This window comes from Marmota monax, unplaced genomic scaffold (genome assembly GCF_021218885.2).
Source record: "Marmota monax isolate L192 unplaced genomic scaffold, Marmota_monax_Labrador192_F-V1.1 WCK01_AAM20220418_F8-fsc00190, whole genome shotgun sequence".
NCBI lineage: Eukaryota > Metazoa > Chordata > Mammalia > Rodentia > Sciuridae > Marmota > Marmota monax.
In genome coordinates, this window is record NW_026693010.1 from 624,814 (window position 1) to 638,834 (window position 14,021).

The 14,021-nt window shown below is 44.2% G+C and overlaps 1 protein-coding gene and 1 non-coding gene across 13 annotated transcripts in view; one reads left to right on the top strand and one right to left on the bottom strand.

The window, feature by feature from the left end:
- Mok (MOK protein kinase) overlaps positions 1-5,133 on the bottom strand; it is a 50,313-nt gene extending 45,180 nt beyond the window's left edge. For 3 of the 12 annotated variants that reach the window (XM_058582213.1, XM_058582209.1, XM_046453158.2), the window contains exon 1: positions 4,945-5,133. In XM_058582213.1, coding sequence (XP_058438196.1) covers positions 4,945-4,951 — 7 coding nt within the window. In that variant the 5' untranslated portion in view covers positions 4,952-5,133. Of the gene's footprint in view, positions 1-3,364; positions 3,763-4,485; positions 4,672-4,711; positions 4,861-4,944 lie in introns of those variants that run through there. The other 9 variants (XM_046453156.2, XM_046453160.2, XM_046453161.2 and 6 more) reach the window with 9 other exon arrangements.
- An 8,767-nt stretch (positions 5,134-13,900) lies between these two features.
- On the top strand, positions 13,901-13,974 carry Trnai-aau (transfer RNA isoleucine (anticodon AAU)). The gene has a single exon. It is a non-coding gene; the product is annotated as a tRNA-Ile (tRNA).
- The last annotated feature ends 47 nt before the right edge of the window (positions 13,975-14,021 follow it).

Here is a 14,021-nt window from a genome sequence, read left to right on the forward strand (position 1 = left end):
GCTAGAAACCTAAACGTCTGATAACAAGGAGATGATCTAATGAATTATGGAACAGCAATGGACTGAAATATTACATTGCCATTAACAATGATGCTCTCCAATAATACTTAATAAAATAGAAAAATGTTCAGCCTTGATTTAACATTAAGTGAAATAGAAAGATGATGATGGTCATATGCATATGTGCACAGAAAGAATGGATGTGAATATGTCAAGTTTTTTACATTTATATCTAAGTGTCACTGAAGATTACTTTTCTTCATTATACTTTTCTATGTTGTATAATGTTCATAATGATTTCATATTTGTTTAAATGTCTGTAAAGATGGGCATTTCAAAATTTTTAAGAAATCAGTGAGTCTGTGGGCTAAGTGCCAACAGCAACGTGAACTTCAAATGCCTGTAGGAAAGGTACAGTGCCAGCTTACAGGGAGACAGGCACAGGATCCCAGAGGAAAGGAAGGTCAGTCCTTGAGAGCTAGTTTAAGCAGAAGTTCAAAGAAGAAAGATCCAGAGATGAGCCTGGACTGAGGATTTGCATTGAAGAGCAGAAGGCAAATCTTACACAGTAAGTTCCAATTTGCCTTTCATCACAAATAAATTAAGCAGACTTGCTTTGAAAAAAAAAAAAGTAGGTCACCTTTGAACTTTATTTTTTACTTTTTTTTTTTTAAACATTTTTTTAGTTGTCAATGGACCTTTATTTTATGTGGTGCTGAGAATTGAACCCAGGGCCTCACACATGCTAAGTGAGTGCTCTACCACTGAGCCACAACCCCAGCCCACCTGTAAACTTTAAAATGGTTTTAAGTGCACAAACTCAGAATGTGTGCCAACACTCCAGGCTGGCTCCAGACTGTCACAACCAGCCAGGAGGGAGCATGACACCAAGAGAAAGTGGTGGTAGGTGAAGGGTAGTTTCCAGCTGGGGTCTTCCAGCAGGTGGAAAATCTGGAGTGTCCAACAGGGATGGCAGGTAGGGAGAGGAAAAGAGAAACCATCACCACAAAAACCACTCAGCAAGGGGTCTGGTCTATTTCCACAGGTCTTCAAAATCAAACAAAAACCCAGCACACACACCAGCACAAAAGGAATAAAATTATTCAAAAATTCATAAAAATTTTAAATTTAAAACCACACCCACTACCCCAGTAAATCCACTGCTAATAAAGTACACAGGGATAAACTCACAGAATTACTCAAAGATTTGTGTTCAAACAACTTCATGGAAGCATCATCCTAGCAAGTTACAACATATTTAATGGAATCCCATTTATCTGCGGGTGTTTGTCTAAGGAATGTGTGTGTGTGTGTGTGTAGTAAATATATATATTCATACACAGAAAATATCCATGAAAATTACATCTAAGGAAATGTTAACTAGAGGACTGGAGTTGTAGACCAGCGGTAGAGCGCTTGCCTTGTACGTGTGAGGCACTGCATTCGATTCCCAGAACCACATGTAAATAAGCATTTAAAATAAAGGTCCATCAACAACTAAAAAAATATAATGGAAAAAAAAGAAAGAAAATGTTAACCAGGACTCATTATGCCAAGTAGTGGAGGGTCTTGAGACCACTTTAAAATCTACTGGCAGAATTTATCACAAAGTCAATATTGCTTTTACTTAATTTTGTCTTTCTTTCAAGAAAAAAAGATGCTAGTTGATGCAACTATTTATAAAAAACAGGAGGTAATACACCCACTAGGAAGGAGAAGATGGAAAAAGATTGAGATAACCTTGCAACTTTGATTCTATGAAAATATTGGTATTTAAGAGACCATTCAAAATTATAATTACAACAGATAATTTTTCAAAAATTTTAGTTGTAGATGGACACAATACCTTTTATTTATTTATTTTTATGCGGTGCTGAGGCTTGAATCCAGTGCTTCAAACATGCTAGGCAAGCACTCTACCACTGAGCCACAACTCCAGCCCCAAAAGATAATTTTTTAAAATCTCTCTGTAATATTGCAGCAAAACCATTATTTTAGAACATGTAATTTTTTCCTATTTCTGTAGGTCTGCTCAACTAATCCATTAAAAAGTTCAAACAGGAGCTGGGTACAATGGTGGTGCATACCTGTAATGCCAGCAACTCTGGAACCTCAGGTGGGAGGATCACAAGTTTGAGGCCAGCCTGGGCAACTTAGTGAGATCCTGTCTCAAAATTAAAAAAATAAAAAGGATGCAGGTGTAGCTCAGTGGTAGAGCACCTCTGGATTTAATCTCTAGCAACACACACACACAAACACACACACACACACACTAAACTTCAAACAGGAAAAAAAAATGATACTTTAATTTTTAGAGTACTAACATACACAGACTTATTACATAAGGATAAACTTTTTTTTTTTTTTTGAGGTGGGTCTCAGTATGTTGACCAGACTGGTTGCAAACTTGTGAGCTCAAGTATCCTCCTGCCTCAGCCTCACTACAGGTGTGGGTCACCATTCAGACAGCTGCCCACTTCCACTTCCTACTCTTGGGATATACACCCAGAACTCAACTGCCATGATGTGAGGAAGCCCAAGCCACAAGGAGAGACCTCCTGTAGGGTTCTGACAGCCCAGGCTGTGGTCCCAGAGAACCACCAGCATCATCTGCCAGACAAGTGAATGAGACTTTCAAGATGACTTCAACTCCAGCCACCATCTATCATGACTACAAATTCATGAGACTCCCAGTGAGAGCTGCCTCGTTGAGTGGAGGCAATCCACAGAACCATAAGAAAAATGTGTTGTTAAGTCCCTAAGTTGGGGTGATTTGCTTAGTGATACATACCTAGAAAAGAAAACCAAGATGATAAAGAAAGGTCAGAGACTGGCCCCAAGCTGACATCATGTCTGCTCAGCTTCAACAATTACACAGCTGCCGCAGTGGGGGGGCGGGGGGGGGGGTGATGAGCAACTTGTGTAGATTGATACAGCAGGAGTGGGAGCCCTTTATTGTAGGACAGGAGGGGTATACATACATTCCACACTGCTTATCTTAATTAACATAAACGAGATACAGCAGTCAACCAGTAAGGAAGCTCCACACTTAATGGCTCCCTGGCGTTACTTCACAAACCACTCCCTCTGGCAAAATGCCAGGCGCCATCTTGACTTGTTTACAGACCCTAACACACAGCATTAACTGCTTGCTCCCTGCTACACAAATGATCCAAAACAAAAAGGAGAAGGACAGCAATACACTACAGACTGATCAAAGCATCCCTACACATGTGAGCACTGCCTAGAAAACAATAAGAAAGAATACCTGGAAAATCCAAAAATTAAAGACCAACATGATAATCTAGCATGCCCAGGTGTATTCTGACCCCATGCTATGGGTCCAACTTGCACCATTACTCACTTTTCCTGTTCATTCTGCTTCTATGATTCCGTCTCTGTGATTTTCTGTTCTGAAATGTTCTCTCCACTGTTAACTACTTGTAAAACATTTCATTCATGATCAGGTCTTAAACCAGAATGAGAGGCTGCATGAACTCTCGGACTGGATTTTAAGATAGAAGAAAGAAAGGGAAAAGATGTTATCACTAAACCAAATAACTGAAAGCTACCAAAATGACCATCTGAGATGAGCCAGGGTGGGGGCACACATAGGTAATCCCAACTACTCTGGAGGCTTAGGCAGGAGGATTGGGAGTTCCAGGACAGCCTCTGCAATACAGGACCCTATCCCAAAATTCAAAAATTTAAAAAAGGGCTGGAGATTTAGCTCAGTGGTTCAGCCCCTTTAGGGCATAAAACATAAAATGCAAATTATATATATACTTTAAAAAATATTTTTTAGTTGTAGATGGACACAATACCCTTATTTATTTATCTTTATGTGGTGCCCAGGGCCTCACACATGCTAGGTGAGTGCTCTACCACTGAGCCACAACCCCAGCCCATATATATGTACTTTATATACTCATATATACATATGCCTATATGTAGTTACTAACATTAGGGGGTTTTTTCTTTATTTTATTTTTTATTTATTTATATTTTGGTGTCAGGAATTGAAACCAGGGTGCTTAGCCACTGAACCACACCCCCAGTTCTTTTTATTCATTTTTTTTTTTCTTTTTAGACACAGCCTAAGTTGCTTAGGGTTTCCAGAATTTGCAGAGACTGGTCTTGAACTTTAGATCCTCCAGCTTCAGCCTCCAGGGTTGCTGGGATTAGAGGTGTGCTCCACCACACCAGCTAACATTGAGAGGGATAGATACATATTTACACACACACACACACACACACACACGCATATTTAGGAAACTGAAAAGAGAAGTCACTTCTTGGAGTGCGGCAAGAAGAGTGTATGAGGCAAAGACGGATATGTTTAAATATATTGTGCAATTTACAGCATTCACAAAAAACAATTAGGATACAATGCAGGTTTAATATAACTAGCATAGTTCCAACTTGAAACAGCAAAGGAGGCTGGACTTGTATGCGCCTCTGGCTGACAGCCATAAACGACAATACCTGAATAGTGATGCTGAACACGACAGCGAACCGCGCTGCTGGCCGCAGAATGGCCACGATCCACAAACCCAACGCGGGCAAACTTTTTTTACCCCTTTTCTAGGATGAGGCCCACTTCCCAACTTCTAAGTAACCGTTTCTAATTTCACTAAAAGGATGCTTCTAAGTTCCTGTGAACCCAGCTGCTATAGAAACACTACTGCTCGACCCCCAAAATGAAACGCACGCCCAGGTCCGGCAACTGCACGCCGAGCACGTCACCCTGGCAGGGCGCCGGCTGCGAGCGCCCACGGCCACCCGGAACGTTCAGAAACGGAACCTCGCCCGGCGCGGCTCTGAAAACCCGGCTCCGCACCTCCGGCCTGCACCGCCCGGCGCCGGGGCGGAGCGGCACTCGCCCGCCCAGCCCCCAGAACGGCCCGGCCCGGCGCGCCGCCCCGGCCCTCCCGGCTCACTCACTCTTCATCCTGCGCGCGGAAGTCGGCGACAACCCCTGGCCGACCCTGCGCGGAAAAGACACAGGCAGGAAGGCCAGCACCTGCCCTCCTCTCCCCCAGGCGGGATCCTGTGCTGGGACATCCGCGATGGCCCCTTGCCCAAGAGCGTTAGGATACAGCCGCCATATTGTATCCTTGTCACCCTGGCAACCGTCGGCCCTGACCGCCCCCGAGGTGGAGCCGCGCGTGCGCAGAAGCCTACCCTCATACGCATGTGCAATGCGGCCCGCCTCCTCTGCGTGGTTGCTTAGCGACCGCCGCCGCCGCCGCTTCAAATTTAAACCCTCGCGGGCTGGAGTCTCCCTGCTGTCACTCAGCAATTCCGAGCCTGAAACGCGGAAGAGATCCTGCAACTTCTACTGGCTCGAGAAATATGACTTTAAATGACACCTCTTCTTTGCCACCTCATCCCGCAGTTGAGCATCTACCGGTCTGGTACGAGCGATTACCGAATGAATTTGTACGTTTTTCTTTTTTTTCTTTTTCTTTCTTTCTTTCTTTCTCTCTCTCCCTCCCTCCCTCCCTCTCTTTCTCTCTTTCTCTCTTTCTTTCTTTTTTTCTTGTAGTTGTAGATGGACAGAATGCCTCTGTTTTATTTGTTTATTTTTATGTGGTGCTGAGGATTGAACCACTCCCTCACGCATGCTAGGCAAGTGCTCTACCACAGAGCTCGTTCTTCTTTTTTAATTGAGCAAACGTTTCTTTTGCCAGCGCTGTTGCTGGAGAAGGGGGGACATGAAGGAGCACAGGTACGCGAGGTGGCGGACTTCTCGAAACTCGCATTCTGTGGTAAAGCTGCATGCATCTAGGGGGGACCTACGTGCAGATGCGACCCGCGACAGGTGAAGAGCCAGGTTATCCCTACCACTACTGCGGGAGATCGGCGTCCCTCTTTTCTGAGAGTAAAGAAGTAAAATGTGCTGATTTGAAAGAATCGGAGAATAAAAGAAGCAAGGAGAATAAAGAAAAGGAATGTATAAAATTTGAAGAAATACTTTCAAAGTTCTTTCCTTCATCTCATTCTCTCTCCTCCTCAGAAAAGGAGACCGACAATAGTTGAGAGGCGTCTTCTTGTCCAAATACATAATTTCTGATTATGTATTTGGACAAATTTTCCCATAATTGAAAACCATAGATAAATCATACATATTCTTCTATAGTTTTCTTTTTTTCATTTAATATATTATAGTCACTCTGAGTTTGTTTGGGGTTCTGAGGATTGAACCTAGGGGCGCTTTACCATTACATCCCCAGACTTTTTCTAATTTTAATTTTTTCATTTTGAGACAGGGTCTTGCCAAGTTGCCGTGGCTGGCCTGAAACCTGTGATCCTTCTGCTTCAGTCTCCAGAGTTACTGTTATTACAGTCATATGACATGTGACTGGCTAGTCACCTTTCAATATTGGCACATAGAGAGCTATCCTACGCTTTTTTAAATTTTTTAAAAAATTGTTGATATTTATTTATATGTGGTACTGAGAATCTAATCCAGTGCCTCACACATGCCAGGTAAGTGTGCTACCGCTCAGCCCCAGCCCCAGCCCCTAACCTATGCTTTTTAACAGGTGTGTTATATTACATGATATAATTTTTCCCTAAAAATGCTTTATTTTTCACAATTACAAACAAGACCAGAAAGTATCCTTGTACATATCTTTAAACATTCGTGTGATTGCTTTGATAGGAGTTAATAGGTTAAAAGGCATTCACAATTTAAATGTAGAAAATCACTCACCAGCAATATTCTACCAACATATAGAAAAGTCTGTACACAAATTCCCTCTTCTCCACTCCGGTGTGGACACTGGCTATTATCTATAAGATTAAGACAACATTCGGAAAAACTGATTTGAAACATATAATACAAAAATCTTAAAATATTCTGTGTGTGTGTGGGTGTGGTACTGTGCATTGAACCTAGAGGCCCTCTACCACTGAGCTACACCTCCAGTCCTTTTTAATTTATTGCCTTGAAATTCGGATCCTCTCCTCAGCTTCCCAAGTAGCTCAGATTAAAGGCATGTGCTACGACACCTGGCTTAAATTTTTTTATGGTTAAAAAAAATTAGTAGTGTTAAAAAACTATTGGAGGGGCTGAGTTTTGGCTCAATGGTAGAGCGCTTACCTAGCATGGGTGAGGCATTGGGTTCGATCCCCAGCACCACATAAAAGTAAATAAAATAAAGGTATAAAATATATATATATATATATAAAAAACTATGGGAGACCATCATTTTGGGAGGAGCTTCCACACTAGCCCACAACAAACCAGACCAAACCAAAATGGAGTCACTCGTGCTAAATGCCACCATCAAACTGAAAATTTAAGCAAATAGATCCCAAAACACACTAGTTTTTCCCCCCAAACAGGAGATCCAGTCTACCCAAGTCAGCTTTGCTTTCACTCCTGCCAAAATAATACAACTTGACACTAACCCATCAGCTTTCTTTCGGTTGTTCTGTTACCACCTAATAAAACCCATGGTTCTGTTTTTGCATAGTGGGAGCTCTCAATCTGTTTTGAAGAATGGAGGCTGCCCCAATTCTTGAATCTGGAACAAAATCCAATTCAACCTATAACTAAGTATGTTGTGAATTTATCTTTTGACACTAGAAAAATGTCAAAGGACAGCTGGATGCAGTGACCCACACCTGTAATCCCAGAGACTTGGGAGGCTACGGCAAGAAGATCAGAAGTCCTAGTCTGATCAATTTAGGTGACAGTCTCAACATCTTAGTGAGATTCTGTCTCAAAAATAAAAATTTAAAAGGAATGGAACCAGGCGTGGTGGCACATGCCTTTAATCCCAGCAGCTCGGGAGGCTGAGACAGGAGGATCTCAAGTTCAAAACCTGCCTCGGCAATAGTGAGGCACTAAGCAACTCAGTGAGACCCTGTCTCTATATAAAATATGGCTCAGTGTCAAGTGCCCCTGAGTTCAATCCCTGGTACCCCCTCACCCAAAAAGGGCTGGAGATGTGGCTCAGTGGTTAAATACCCCAGTACCAAAATAATAATGATAATAATAATAATAATAATAATAATAGGAGGAGGAGTAGTAATTGGAAGCCACTGAAAAGCAGTAAGAGGGGGGAGAATATCCTACCTTAAGAAAAGAAATTTTTAAAGTCACCTGGTTTCTGGAATCAACCGATTTGTTGAAGCAAATTAGAAGCAACATCTGAAAAATCCTTCTGTTTCTCTATTTTTCTTTTGTATGATCTAACAGTTTGACATGTACATATTGTATAATGAAGCATTTTTGTTTCTGGATTTATTTTTGTTTTCCTTTCAATTTTTTCCCTCAGAATTCAACTTTATGATTGGAAGTTCTATTGTCTCCATCTATGTGCCCCTGGATCCATAGTCAACACAAAAAAAGTGTAGAAAGAAAGTAGGAAGGTAGTTTAGGTAGTTCATGGGAATTGTTCAGGAGATAAACAAAGGAGGTCTGGCTGATGGAAGAGTGAGGAAAATCAAAGCATCAACTCATGTCTGACCTCTGAAAAAATACAGAAAGAAAAAATACAGATTATGAAATCTCCATCAGAAACATTCTTCACAAAAGTGTTTCTAGAGTGGACAGGGACATTTCTGAGTAGAAAGGCCTGAGGACTGGCCAGAATGTGGAGTTTGATTTTTTTCACCAGTATTTACTGAGCACCTATTATGGCCCAGCACTACTCTAGTCACCTAGGACACAGGAATTAAAGATCCACACCAAGGTGCACTTATGACATTTCAGAGCACAGGGGATAGTGAGAAGTTCTAAACAGTGTTGAAAGAGAAAACCTAGGTATATCTAAAAACCCGGGTTCCAGCACTGGAAGTCCCAATTGGGACATCTCATTGGACTGGACATAGAAGATAAAGTGTGGCTTTCTGCTGCTGAGGGATCTCTGTTCTAGAGTTCTCTAGTTATTGGCCAAGTGGGAGGGTAGAAGAAAATTGTGTTCAGATGTGCAGGACTCCGAACTTTCAGTGATCCTCAGCACCACATAAAAATAAATAAATAAAATAAAGATATAGGGCTGGGGATGTGGCTCAAGTGGTAGCGCGCTCACCTGGCATGTGCAGGGCGCTGGGTTCGATCCTCAGCACCACATTAAAAAAACAAAGATGTTGTGTCCACTGAAAATTAAAAAATAAATATTAAAAAATTCTCTCTCTCTTAAAAAAATAAATGTATAAAAAATTTTAAAAAGAAAAAGGAAATTAGCAAAGTAAACCCAGAGGAACACAAACAGTTCTTTGTCAGAAAGAAATGTAATTATAGTAAACCTTGTGGCTCAGTTGGGAACAGTGTTTATAGAAACAACAATGTAAATACTGAATACTGATTTGGCTAAAAAATTAATGGTATTATTATTCGAAAATCATAGCAAAGGGGAGTACATGTGAGTTGGGAAAATGTTGGAAAAAGAACTATGACCTAATTTGTATAAAACGAACTTGACAGATAGTGTCTAAAATTGAAAAAAAAATAGTATAATCATATTACTTAGATTTATGGGAGGAAAAGGCAGAAGAAATCAACGCTCACAATGGTTACCTGTAGGAGCTGGACGGCGACAGGGAGGGGATGGGCTGGACGAATGTTCTTCATCATAAGCTTTTAGTACTATATGGCTTAAAATTATATATTTGTTTTCTTTTTCTTAAATATAACACTTCAATTTTCAAAAAGCATCATTTAGTGTTTTAAGAACTTAAAATCAGGGACTGGTGTGTAGCTCAGTGTCAAGTGCTTGCCTGACAAGCACTAGAGTTTGATCCCCAGTACCACTTACCAAATTCGTAAATATTTAGAGCATATGCATATTTTAAACATTTAATGCCATTTTTAATTTTTTGATACCAGGGATTGAATCCAGGGCACTTAGCCACTGAACCACATCCCCAGCCCATTTTTATATTTTATTTAGAAACAGGGTCTTCTGAGTTGCTTTGGGCCTCTATAAGTTACTGAGGCTGGCCTTGAACTCGCCATCCTCCGGCCTCAGCCTCCCGAGCTGCTGGGATTACAGGTGGCGCTCGGCCTAATGGCATTTCTTATTTATTTAATTTATAAATAGAAGAGTTGTTGAGAAATTCAATGTTAAACCTGTTTTGCAAGTTGAAGCTTTAGTAACAGAAGAAATGAAGGCGAATGTTATGGGATACGTAGAAGGCCTTCACGGGAAGGGGGTGTTCACGAGGTAATTAAGTTAAAATGCGGTCATCAGGGCCACCAGGACCGCCGTCCTGCCCAGGGGGGCGAATCCGGACTCGGTGACGCCGGAGGCCGGCAAGCGAGGCCGGAGGCAGAGTGGAGCAGGGCTTCTGAAGCCCGGAGGGCCGAGGCCGCCCTCCCCGCGGGCCGCGACGAGCCCCCAGGGCGCAGGAGCCGGGCGCCGGCTCGAGCGGAGCGCGCGGGCCTCGGGCGCCCCCTGACGTCCGCCGCTGCGTGCGCACCTGGGGCCGCGGGAAAGCCGGCGGGACCCCGGAGGGCGCCCAGGCTCGCTCGCCCGGCGGGACTGGTCCGCCTGGCTTCGTCGGACCAACCTCGATTGCCCACCACCGCGGGCCAGCCACCGTCCTCGCAGCTGGCGATGCAGAGGGGACGGAAGCGCTGCCTCCCGCAGTCCACGTCCTGGGGGCGGAGGGCACAACAGCCAGCTCTGAGGGAGGGGAAGGGAAGGCAGCCTCCCGATAGGGGCGTCGGGGGAGGGAGCCCCGCAAGGTCTGGGGAGGCTGAGGCAGGAGGATCGCGGGTTCACAGCCAGCCTCAGCAACGGCGAGGCGCTAAGCAACTCAGTGAGACCCATCTCTAGATAAAATACAAGAGGGCTGGGGATGTGGCCCAGTGGTGGGTGCCCCTGAGTTCAATCCGCGGTACCCCCCACCAAAAAAACAAAAAAAACAAAAAAAAAAAGAAAAAGAAAAAAGAGGAGAAGCGAGAATAAATGCCCCAGGCTGGAGCAGGGCGCGGGGCTGCAGCAGAGGGAACCGAGCAGCCGTGCGGGTGCGCAGAAAGGAAAGCCGAGGGTTAGGCGGGTCTTTCAACCCACTGTTCCCCGGGGCATGGGGTTGCCAGGCACAATACAGTACTATTTCCGTACTGTTTCAGGATAAGCATGTCCCAAATATTGCGAACAATGCTTCATTGTTTATGTGGGATTCGGTGGGCTTCCTGCATTTTTATTTGCTGGCCTGGAAGGAAAGCGAGGTGGAAAAGAGAAATGGCTTAATCTGACTTCGTTTTAAAATGTAAAATGGGTTTGGCACCGTTGTGAGGGCTGGTAATCCCATCTACTTGGGAGGCTGAGGTAGGAGTATCTCTTTGAGACCAGCCTGGGCAACGCAGGGAGATATTCCCCCATCTCAAAATACATAAAATTAAGGTGACTTTTAAATTCATGCATTTGACTATTTATTTTTAGTTTTTGAGTGGAAACATTCTATTGGAGCTTCACAATTAAAAGAGAGTAACACAGAGCTAGTTGGTACTTCCCAACAATAACAGGACATGTGTCACTAAGAACATGGTTAGGCTAACTAATCAGTAAACTAACAGGACCAACAAGTGGCACTTTCCAGAAATATTCAGTTTCCAGTCTCGGGGGTGCGAGGGGACCCATAAAAGAAAAAAAAAACACCTGCTGGGGATAAATACTTCCTGTGTTAGTATTTTTATGCAGGTGTGGGGGGAGCTACAAAATGTCATCTTTGGAATGGTTCAGGGGCATCATCTAGGACACTTGGAGGATGTGGTCCTGACTCGCCCCAATGAGCCTCAGCCATGTGTGAATCAAGGGCACACATAAACTGGAGTTGTCCAGTGAGCTAGAGGAACTCCAACGCAGGCAAGGTGGATTCAGGTTTTACTGGTATCGCTGGGCTTCTGGGTTGGCTCCTATTTCTGGAGCAGCACTATGCCAGACGGTGTGTGAGGCTCGGGGAATGTAGCCTAAGCCAGGATGAAGCTCTCATGGGAAGGGTCCTATCACTGTGGGGCCCACTGCATCCTTGTTTGGAACACAAATGTCACAGACTTCAGAAAACTGGCCCAGCCTCCCACCATGGCTCATGTAATCAATCTGGCACCTCAGCTTCTCTGTTGTTGGTCACATCTGTCTTTTCTAAGCTGATGCCTGGAGACAGCACTGCCAAGCTTGATGAGTATGTGTGGACCGACTGACTGCTTTTCTAAAACCAGTCCTCTAGACTTCCTCATGGAGGGGTGAACTGTGTAACATCCTTTCAATAAGGTCTGTGAATCAGCTGGATTTTGGTTCTTCTTCTTTCATCAGGGAGGTGAACGTGCAGCAGTTGCAGTTTATTGGAGAAGTCAGAGGAGAGGAGTGGACAATGTGAACCTGGCTCCCTTCCTGCACTCTGGGAGCCTGAGCCACAGCAGCGCCCCAGGTGAGGCTCTTCAGCAACCAGGAGGCCCCAGGACGCATGGGCCAGGAGTGGACATGGTGGAGTCCTCTTCCCATCGCTGTCTCTACCCTGTTTTTCCCCTGGTATACAGACCCTATCCCCTTGCTACCTCTTAGCTATTTCAACCCTTGTACCTTGTATCATGTGATGTATTCCATTAACAAGAAGGCAAATTGAAAATATTTTTTCCAGCATTAAAAAGAAAAGAAGAGGGCTGGGGTTGTGGTTCAGTGGTAAGTGCGTGCCTCGAATGCCTGAGGCACTGGGTTCGATCCTCAGCACCATATTTTAAAAAAAAAATAGATAAAATAAAGATATTGTGTCCATCTACAATTTTTTAAAAAAGTAAATTATACATTAATTTAAAAAAAAAAAAGAAGAAGAAGAGAAGCATGGGACTGGGATATAGCTCAGTTGGTAGAGTGCTTGCCTTTCACGCACAAGTCCCGGGGTTCAATTACCAGCACCACACACACACACACAAAAGGCAGGGAAAGGTGGCTCATCAATCCCAGTGGCCCTGAGGCAGGAGGATGGAGAGTTCAAAGTCAGACTAGCCAATATTTTCAAGGCAGTGGTTAAGTGCCTCTGGGTTCAATCCCTGGTATCAAAATAAATAAATAAATAAATAAAAGGGGGCTGGGGTTGTGGCTCGGTGGTAGAGAGTTGAACTGTCTAGCGCGTGCAGGATGCATTTAAAAAAATAAGATAAAAACGGGAAAGCTATGTTTTATCTATTCAATGAAACTCTGTGCTGAAGAACTCCCCCGACCCCCAGCACTGGAGACTGAACTCAGGGCCTCACACAAGCTAGGCAAGGGCTCTGCATCCCCAAGAGGAACCATACAAAATGACATTGGCCCTGTGATCCCAGCTACTAGGAGGCTGAGGTGGAGGACAGCCAAGTTCAAGCGAGACCCTGTCTCAAAAGATGAACAAAAAATAAATTAGTGACACCTGCAATTACTTAGGGATATGCTTATGATAGAATATTAAGTAGAAAAAAAAAACAACATAAAATGGTATTCTTTCAAGCAAGGCTTTGGATTCAAAATATCTTTTAAACGACACCTCTACAATTAAAAGACTGGCAGGAAGGAAGCCAAGACCCCAGAGGCTCTGGTTTGATGGACGGCGGGGAACCCGAGGGTTCTTCTGTCCTTAACCCGGCTCTCCGTATTTTCCAAGTTTGATTTAGCTAAAGGCTCTGCATGCCGGGAGCTTCCTGGCAAGGGTTCTCAGGTGATAAAAACAGCATCGAAGTGAAATATTCGAAAGGCTTACTCCCCAGCCACGTCTCCATCCTGCCTGCGGAGGCCTCGCTGATGTAGACAGCCGCCTCCCCAGCCCCGGTCTGGTTTTCTCGCTCCCGCGGCCGGGTCCCATTGGAGCAGGGGCGCAGCCGGCGCGGACACTGCGCGGGCACTCAGCCTAGCGGCGCCAGAGCGCTGCCAAACCTTCTAGGCGTCAGGGCAGCCAGCGAGTTGCGTGTGGCCGGTTAGCTCAGTTGGTTAGAGCGTGGTGCTAATAACGCCAAGGTCGCGGGTTCGATCCCCGTACGGGCCAAGAGTGTTGTTTTTTTTTAGAAACATTTCTGAAATGATGTCTTTGAG